The sequence below is a fragment of the Lobosporangium transversale genome (genome assembly GCF_002105155.1).
Source record: "Lobosporangium transversale strain NRRL 3116 chromosome Unknown BCR41scaffold_3, whole genome shotgun sequence".
Taxonomy (NCBI): Eukaryota; Fungi; Mortierellomycota; class Mortierellomycetes; order Mortierellales; family Mortierellaceae; genus Lobosporangium; species Lobosporangium transversale.
Genome location: NW_019028981.1, coordinates 846,210 through 855,816, shown reverse-complemented (window position 1 = coordinate 855,816; position 9,607 = coordinate 846,210). Strand labels below are relative to the sequence as shown.

At 40.4% G+C, this 9,607-nt stretch overlaps 3 protein-coding genes across 3 annotated transcripts; all 3 read right to left on the bottom strand.

Moving 5' to 3' along the window:
- Positions 1 to 1,679: 1,679 nt before the first annotated feature.
- On the bottom strand, positions 1,680 to 2,714 carry BCR41DRAFT_383521 (hypothetical protein; the record flags this gene model as incomplete). Its single annotated transcript, XM_022027476.1, has 5 exons — positions 1,680 to 1,793; positions 1,837 to 1,916; positions 1,990 to 2,091; positions 2,209 to 2,277; positions 2,351 to 2,714. The coding sequence occupies 5 exons, from the start codon at positions 2,712 to 2,714 to the stop codon at positions 1,680 to 1,682; spliced, it is 729 nt and encodes a 242-aa protein (XP_021885520.1).
- Positions 2,715 to 3,045: 331 nt separating this feature from the next.
- On the bottom strand, positions 3,046 to 3,350 carry BCR41DRAFT_392266 (hypothetical protein; the record flags this gene model as incomplete). Its single annotated transcript, XM_022028439.1, has 2 exons — positions 3,046 to 3,263; positions 3,326 to 3,350. 2 exons carry the CDS (start codon positions 3,348 to 3,350, stop codon positions 3,046 to 3,048), a joined length of 243 nt encoding a protein of 80 aa, XP_021885519.1.
- A 3,975-nt stretch (positions 3,351 to 7,325) lies between these two features.
- BCR41DRAFT_345957 (hypothetical protein) lies at positions 7,326 to 8,296 on the bottom strand (the record flags this gene model as incomplete). Its single annotated transcript, XM_022022810.1, has 4 exons — positions 8,176 to 8,296; positions 8,135 to 8,139; positions 7,845 to 8,068; positions 7,326 to 7,766 (listed from the first exon to the last, which is right to left on the bottom strand). Coding segments are annotated over exons 3-4 (594 nt in total), but the record flags the coding sequence as incomplete, so codon positions are not given.
- Positions 8,297 to 9,607: the final 1,311 nt, after the last annotated feature.

Genomic DNA, 9,607 nt, shown 5'->3' with positions numbered 1-9,607 from the left:
GATACCAATGTTCCGGCTGTCAGTGATTTTGTTCGAACCCAGTCGATGAATTTGGCGCTAGCTCAGGATGCCATCATCGAAGCGCAGAATAGGCAAAAGGCCCAAGCGGACAAAACTCGCAGGCCTGCTACGTTTGCTGTGGGTGACATGGTGCTCTTAAGCTCGGAAAACATCTCTGTCGCGGGACATAAAAATAGGCCGTCGCAGAAACTGGAACCTGAGTACATAGGCCCTTACAAGATCATTTCGAAGGTCAATGAAAATGCCTACAAGCTGGAACTACCGCCTGACATGCATCAGCATCCAGTCTTTAATGCCGATCTGCTTCGCCCCTATATTGAGTCACCTCGTGAATTCGGCGACCGCTTACCACCACGCCCTGCCCCCGAGCTTGTAGATGGAGAAGAGGAGTATGAAGTCGACAAAATCATTGACTTCAAAATGTTTGGCAAAACTCCTAAGTGGCTCGTTCTTTGGAAAGGCTATCCATTAGATGAAGCCACTTGGGAAACAAAATCTTCGCTCGCAAACGCTAAAGAGGCGCTTGCCGTCTTTGAGGCTTCAAGAAAAACAAGATAATAGGTTTCTTCATGACGGGAAGGATGCAAGCGAAATCACTATAATAATTTTGTGCAACATAGTATTTCGCCCATATTTCTAGAGCATTCCTTGCAACAGGATATTAACTAGTATAAATAGGTCTACTTTTCTATCTAGTTCTGTAGCATAGTTCCCCCTGAATAAAGATACCTTTATTGCACCCTTAGATCCCCCTAGAACACTACCTTGATTTTTGCATTCATCCAGCACAGTTGTCCTTTTAAAATATAAGGAAGAGAGCATTAGCGACTTCTTGAACAAAAGATATTCACAACACAAGGCTTAGAACATTACATACCACTTGCTGCTCGTATGCTTGATCGACCCAAATGTCACATTCAAGCAGGGGTCGATGAGGTATCGAATAAAAGTTGCCTCATTCTCAAGGCTAGAAAATGTCCATAGCTGTTGCGACGAGATCAGCTGCAGCAGGACCTGGTGGAGAAGAGGAAAACAGGGAGGGTTGCTTCTCAAAAGCTTTGAGTACTCGTCGAAGTTGTTACTTGCTACCAGCGCTGCCCATTTGTGGCACTCAATGATCATGGTAGACTTGAAGTTATTGATCTTTTTCTTGCCCACAGAGTCCCACATGGACTCCCAAACATGGTCTTGGACCTCCCCCTGCAAGCCCCAAATCTGGTTCTCCGACTCCAGAAGGAAGATAAAGTTGATAACGCTATCAGACAACGCGGTCAGTAGTCTTTAGTACAAGATAGAAGAGGAAAGGCGCTGCAAGGCAAAGAATGAAATAATAAAATAAAACGTACAGCATCTCATGGGGCCGCGAGATCCCATAGTTCTCTCGAACTATGCGATCTCGGAATGTCATTAGGTCCTTGCTGATGTCGACACCATTGTACATCCATGATGTTTCGAGTATGGAGTCCTCTCGGCCACTCCCTCCAAGAAAGTGGTAGACATACCTATCCGACTCTGAGGACGTCTCCGATCCATGGTATGAGTAGAGTGAACCAGAGGTTGTTGTTGTGGTGGAGACTGTAGAACCGAAGCTAACCCTGCGCCGCTTGCTTAATTCTGCTTCTATCCTCAGATTGCTTTTTGGCATTCTAGCAAGATTGTTAAGAAGCAGTTAGTTTGTGTCCATTATATGGCTTCGCAGACTTCATAAGCACAGTTGGTTCATAAAATAAACAGTCAACCGGTTGACTTATATGATAAAACATGGTATTACACTTCAGGTTGAAAAATGTATTAACATATTCAATGCGCATTTACCTTAGTCCTCGGAGCAGCTGTCGACGCAATCATTACCTTGTCGAGCTTGGTAGGAACGGTCGTGGTTGTCGCTGCCGTATCTAATTGGCAAATACTATAATTAAAGACCATACTATACTTATTTGCATATAAATATATTTCGCATCATTTTACCTGAAGAAGGAATTTGCTCATCGATCTGCGGACTTGAACCATCTACCTCAGTGTACGTATCGGAATGTCCCACGTATTTATTTTCCTTCAATCCAGCCTCTGCTGCTATTACAGAATATGGGCAAAACAGTCAGTTATAATAATTAATAATGACAATAATTAATAATAACAATATTAATACAAACAGTAATACTTCAGCCAATCCATAAAGGCACTCACCATCGCTCCGTTGTGACTTTGACAGTTTGTTGCTGTTTCTAAGGATTTCCTGTGGGCGCTTGCGGCTAACTATTGTCAATAAGGAGTTAAAAAAAGAAGAAAAAAATCATATGAAAAAATAGGCACAGTTCCAAAAGCATACCTTGCTCCTCGTCTTGCGCATCCAGTTCATCCCATTTGTTTCTATTAATGGAACCGCTTGCGAATGCCTCCGAACCCTTTACTAACACAGCTGCTGTTCTGATTTGTGAATCTCTTGAACTGCGATCCATCCAGAATTGAGCAGCCTTGTTAATTTTCCATGATTCGAAAGCATTACGAAGCTTTCCTAGTTCCTCCTCCGTAAAACCACCTATACCCAGTAAACGGGAGTAACGCTGGTGTTCTTCGTGAGATTTATGAGCGCCTGATCTGAATTTTTTGAAGTATATTTCGGGAGATATCTTGTCTTCATTGCGGATCCAATGTAGTTCCTCTTTAGAAAAGTTCATGTGGGCTTTAGGCATATTGAAAGTACCTAATAATTTTTGCAAAAAATTGATAGTGATTGCAGAGATATTGTAATAAAGTCAGCTTAAAAGAAGACAAGGTAACTAACCAGTTGGGTTCAAGGAACAAGAGAAGTGTGGTCAAGGATGGAGGAAGCAAATTATAGTAAAGATATGATGTGCAATAAAGCCAGACTAGAGGAAGACTAGGTAACTAACCAGGTAGTGTGCAAGGGATCAAGAGAAGTAAGTGGGCAAGGGATTAAGAGAAGTATGTGGGCAAAGGATCAAGAGAAATATGTGGGCAAAGGTGAGGGAAGCAAGTATAGTAAAGATAAGGTGTTTATTGCTACTTGATATGAGATGGTACTTCTAGACTATTATATGTCTTGGTTGAGGTGGCAGAGTCTTCCTCATTTGATGATTGATTACTAGTCGTAGTCTTGGCATCGGATAGGGTACTCTCCACTTGTTTGTCTTCCGGAATATCATTGGTCAATTTGGAGTCATGCGGATGAGTCATCTGGTCTTGCTGCGGATTGCGCAGCATCGGTTTGCTTGCATTAGCTATTAGATCGCATCAAGATTATCATTAGTTCTTGCCGTAATGACATCATCTTAATCCTAACCTCCCTTGTCCATGTGAGTGACCATTGTTTACACGACTTACACATATTAAATCAGTAGAAAATCTACAAAACGTGCCCTCAGAGATTATCTATCTCTGACAGGTATCCTAGTGTTGTACATTAATCAATAAGAACAGTAATCAAACGGATTGGATTGTTTCCACAACAAAAGAATTTAAAAGCAAGAAGACCAGCGAGCACACAAGAGCCAAGTGCTTTGAGCAGCTTCCTCAAATACACTAATGGCTGGAGTGGTTTTGACATGATCCCACCATGATAAACATCAAGATGAGACGAGGTGCTGTAGTGATAACGAGCGCACAGGAGCCAAGAGTTTGATTTCTACTTCAGAACTACCTCAATTACACTAATTGAGTAGACCAAGGTGGAAACGCGTCAAAAGGCCAAGGTGGTTTAGACATGATGTCCTAATGATAAAACATCAAGAAGGCACGAGGTGTTATCACTAAACAAGACAGCGAGCGCACAACAGCCAAGCGATTAGCTTCAACTTTGAGCAGCTACCTCAATTACACTAATTGAGTAGGCTAAGGAGGAAATGTATCAAATAGCTGGAGTGGTTTCGACATGATGCCTCAACGATAAAACATCGAAGTGGCACGAGGTGCTGCCTTGCAAGAATGAAAACAAAATAATAAATAAAATAACAAATAAATAAAAAAATAAAAAAACAACCGTGTACTTGTACGATAGTGTGACGATTAAGCGTAGAAGGTGATGAGAGTGAGTCTAACAATTTGGATATAGAATAAAGTGAGTTATTCCCAAGGCATTAAAACGTCAAGTAATTTCATTTGAAAGTGCAAAGATGATAAGGATGTTGAGCGAGGAGGTGGCAGTAAAGTAGAACGAACAAGGCGCGTGAGAGAGTAATATACCCAGCAGTGCTCCTATTCGAACTGAAATTTGTCAATTGATATTTATTTTTTTAATCTGAAACATCATAATTGACAAAATTTCAGTTCAAATAGGAGCACTGATACCCAGATGGGTGTGTGATTGAGAAATGGTGTGCGAAGGGTGAGAAAAAATAAATAGACGTCGAGGAAAAGGAAAAAAATAAATTAGTGCGCAAAGAAAACGAGAAGAATTGTGAGGGTGAAAAAAGAAGGAATGCAAAGAGAGCAGTGAATGTAAAAGGCACGTAATGAGGGAGAACGATAAACGTGTACAGAGTGAGGTAAAAAAAAAAAAAAAGTGAGAGAGTGGTGTGCAGAGAGAGCGTAAAAGAGAAGCGGAGTGGCAATGGAAGAAATTTAACGCGAAATCAAGTCTTCAGCCAATAATCAATCAATTAAAGAAGCGAATTAAGATTAATTACCTCAAATAAAGGTGCAGTTGTGTTGCAGGAGAAAAATGTGTAAACAAAGATTGCGAGGGTTAATCAAGTAAAAGAGGGGAAAATGGGACGAAAGAAAGGATGATTAGACACTTTGAGGAAACGAAGAATTCTTTTAAATGTGCGACTTTAAGGGGAATAATAAAAGTGATTCTTATACGTCATTCTTTTTTTTTTTTTTTTTTTTTTTTTTTTTCCGTCTTCACGCGTTCGTCAAAAAAAAAATAACGCAAATCGATTGTTCTTGCTCAACTCTCAGATATAAATCAATAACGATATTCCTGATAGAGCGCTGGAAAGCAGATGTCTTTGGGATGGTCGGTAGAAGAGCCTATTGTCTTTCGTTTAAGATAGGTCCTAAGGGGGTCCGTTCAGGATTCATGGAGTAGCACTTGTACAAAGTATTGGAAGTATAAAAAAACCAAAATTATGCCATTTTTGACACACCCAATAGATTATAGCACCCGAACCGTGAGAGGCAGTTCTTGAGTAAATGGCCGTAGAGTATCGAAAATTCACTATTTTCCACCACCTGCCCGCTTTTCCTTTAAAAAATTTTTTTTTTTCTGTATATGTAACTGGTAGTGATTCTATGGCCGTTGGATTCGTAATTGAAAAATACAAATAACCTGAGGGTTTTGTGAGTTTTGAGTGTCTCTGTGTCGTGCTCTCGTTTTTACCAAGTATTGCAAAACTAATTATGAAATGGTTGCCTAGATTAGTCATATACTCTGTCTTGGTGCACTTATTACTTTACTACGGAAACTGACCTTCGTCAGAAAACGTGAAACCATGGATATCTACATGTCTTTTCGCACACGAATAGGAACCCTCAAAAAATATTTATTATCATGTGAATTATATATAGGAATTAAGTGATTTTAAGTTCAAAGGCGGATGTTTATTTCCTCTGGTTGCAGATCAGCAGCATTCTTCTCTCGATTTAAAATAACCTGATCCAATAACATTTGGGAGAAGAATGTCATTGAGCGATACTTGTGTGACATATTTGCCTATTTAATTAACGTTCAGGCGAATGTATGATCCAGAGGTGTAGATCACTTGGGTGATGGGAGCAATATCGTTGCCATTTTCCAGAAATGACTTTGCGAACGCGCCCATCTGAAAGTATCCCAAGCGCGTTTAGAGATGTTGCTTGCCTGTGAAGGACCTGTTACTTCACCGAAAAAAGCCTCATATCCTCGAAGCTTAACGATGACATCAGGACGGTCAGCTTTGATCCGCCGACGTTTCTGAAGCTTCGATTCAGCGTTAGGACTAAATGAATACAAAATTAAAAGGTTACGTTATATTAGCATGTCATTCTATAAACCAACAGAAGATTGGGACACATGATTTTCAAACGTACAAATGAATATTATTATTAATAGAACCACTTGCAAATGGCTCTGAACCATTCACTAACGCAGTTGAGCCTTATTAATCTTCCATGTTTCGAAAGTACAGCGAAGCTTTCGTAGCTCCTCCTCCGTAAAGCCACCTATATCCAGTAAACGGGAGCAACGTTAGTGTTCTTCGTCTTCATTGCGGATCCAATGTAGTTCATTTGAAAAGTTCAACTGAGATTTAGGCATGTTGAAAGTAATCAAGCAATTAAAGAAGCGAATCAAGAATAATTACCTCGAATGAACGTTAAAGGTGCCGTTGAGGTGGAGGAGAAAATGAGAAAGATGTGAAAACAAATGCGGGAGGAAATCAATCACGATTTAGTTCCTCTATCAGAGTACATTGACTTTATTGATTTACAATTCTACTTTCATTTGGGTTGTCCGTCTGGCCTGCCTTCTTCCTGCATCTCCAGAGCTCATCTTGCAGATCAACCGCCAAAACATGTTGCTTGATATTTTTTAATTCGATTGTCGGCCTAGGATCCACACGATCTGCTCCAGTTCTGTAAGTTTGTTTCTTGAACTCCTCGACCATGTCTTGCGGGACTATAAAAATAAATGCAATCTCGTCAGAGGAGCCAATCCACTTTTTATCTTGCAGAGTTTTCAGAAGCTTCTTGAAGTTTTCACTTTTGATGCCATGTTTCTTGTTCGTCGTAATCTGGAGTAGATACATATTTCGGAGCTATTGACATATCCACACAAGAAAAGGTCTTACTCTTTGGCAGGCACAATGATCCTTCCATATCGTCCTTCACATATTCATCCTAAGTATGAATGAATTTGGTTTTCGGGCCTTCTCCGACTTCAATAGTTATCTCAGTGCCATCATCAATGCTCTTGGCCTTAAAGCTACGACCGCCCAGCCGCAGTATACGCTGCACATAGTTTTGGAACATTACTCCTTTGCCTAGTGGATTACCATCGACGAGCATTCTCAACACCTTGGCACGGGTACTCTCGTCCGATAAAGTATACACCTTTTGCATGACATCATTAGAAGCCTGTCGTAATTCGAATCCTTTATGATCGTTTGTTGGATAACGGTGAAAAATCTGGCTGCTAAACTCCAATGAATCCCGGCCCTGTGTATACTGTATTATTATATTTGATACATCATCCCGGAGGTTGGATAAAGCAAGCTCAACGCGTTCTAATGCTTCCGACTCGGCATCGCCTATTTTCCCATTATTCTCGGTTCCCATGGAGCCATGTGGTACTTCCATATCACCCTCTTCATGATTTCTTGGTACCCATTCGCGCTAGAAAGTAAAGTTCTTGGTGATACCGAGAAGATAGTCCTGGCTTGTGTGAGCTCTGGTGATGGTGCACTGTCGACTGGGAACCAAGTGTTGGATAGTTGCAGGAAGGGCATGAAATCCTCCATGTCCCCATATCGAACAACATATCGTCCACCGAAAGCATAGCACTTTGAACTTTCCTTTTTCTGGATGATGGTAATAGGCGGGTCTTCCTCATTGCTAACGGCAAGCAGCCGGATGGCGAAGTATACGAGAAAGGATGATTTCCCTATACCGGCTGTCCCTGTGACAACAATTTTGGTTGCAGGCTCTCTATCATCTCTATTTATATAAAAATCCTTGACGACCGTGTCGTAGAGTTTTTTGAAAGCTGACCTTACGTACAGATCATTCATGTTGATCACAGAAAGCTTTGTCCCCCAAGGGCTGGATATCACGTCGATTTCTTGAAATGATGCGTTTTGGAGGGAAGTGGTAGTTTAGGGTACTGAATAGTAGTGGTTATCCTCTCCCACCATGGCGCCAATATTTTTAAGTATTGAAACCAGTTCTTTACTCATAAGGCTCCGCAGGCGTGGAACACCGTTTATTAAAGCCTTTTGGGCAAGTCCTGCTGCACTAATCGTCTCCAGTAGGCTCATGTTTTCTAGCTTGGCCTTTTTGAGGGAACTCCTATCACTCTCGTCATTCTCTAGCTGATCTCGATCCCTTTTCGAAACTGTTTGTTAAAATATAAACAAATAGAATAGTTTCAGAAGGTAGTTTTGAAGCCTTAAATCGAAAACATCAGTCGACCACCAACAAGAACTAAAGACATACCTCGCTTCGGTACTTCAACAATAATGTAAATGAGACTATCTGCTACTCCGCCAGTATGGAGTTTTTCACATACGTTGTCAAGGACCTTGATTGATTGACCCTTTGGACAACTTGCGTATCCCCTCCCTTGTTGCACCACCAGAGATGAGTTTAAGATACTCCACTAGGAAAATAGTCGCTGGTGATTCCTGAGCAAAAAAGTATCGGTGATTCTCCTCATTGATGCCTCCAAGTCCTCTAATTAATTAAATTGAATTCTTAATATAGCCATACTGCGAAAGAATGAAGAGTAATTCGATGGACATCACTTACGAGATGGAGATGACGTTCGGCTGATTGGAGGAGAAGACGAATGTACTATTATACTTGGTTGATTATACTTGTTGGGGCGACTAATTGGAAAAAAAAAAAAAAAAAAAAAAAGTAATTAGACGCGTCATCATCATAATCATCAGTGTAATTGAACAAATAAGAACAGCGCTTACCTGCAGATGGACGCTGAACAATGACATGGATGGCTTTCTTTGCTGGTGTGGTGCCAAAGACAGAGATCTCGCTAGTTGGATCTTCCAGCTCCTCAAGTTTCTTTCTCTCATCAGCAGTTAGATTGTTGAGTGTAATTAGTCTTTTTGGCGCAGAAGAGATCGAAACATGATGGAGAACTAAGTCACTTGCGCGGATGTCGTCAAGCAAAAGGTGATTGTTTTTCTTTAATCGCGTCCTTGAGCGTCGAAAGCCAAGCTCAAAGGAAATGCAGTGGGATCCCCATCGAAATACAAAAGAGTTTAATTTTTTGGGTTGTCATTTTGGTATAATTGCGCGCAAAAAAAAAAAAAAAAAAAAAAAGAAAAATAATGGACACTAAAGATTAAGAAAAAAGAGAGAAAATGATTGAGAGAATGTGTGAGAGAAAAATGAAGAGTGTGCTCACTAAAAATAAATTACGTACACAGTGTGGTGCAAAATTTAAGCTTCTTGCCTTGTTTTTTATTCCTGCCGCAGCATAAAAATTAATTAATCATCCATCATCATAAAATTATATACCAACATTATTATCCCACACATTACTTTCTTCACAATATTTGTTTACACCTTTCTCTCACTCTCCTCCTCCACTAACCTTTACGTTTAATCCGAGGTTAATTAATTAGCGGATGACGACTTGATTTCGCGTTTAATTGCCTTCCCACTCCGCTTCCTTTTTTTACCACCAGCAAACTTTTTTTTGTTCGCACACTGTCCCTGCACAGCTGGTTTTTTTTTTTTTACCTCATTTATTTTCTCATTCATTTCGTGCTTTTTATTTTCACCACTCACTTTGCATCCATTCTCTTGGACTTATCATAACTCTGTTTATTTCATTTTAATTTTATTTTTTTTTAGTTATCTCACCACTTTGTAATTGCCCCCACTACGTTGCTTGGGAGCCTGG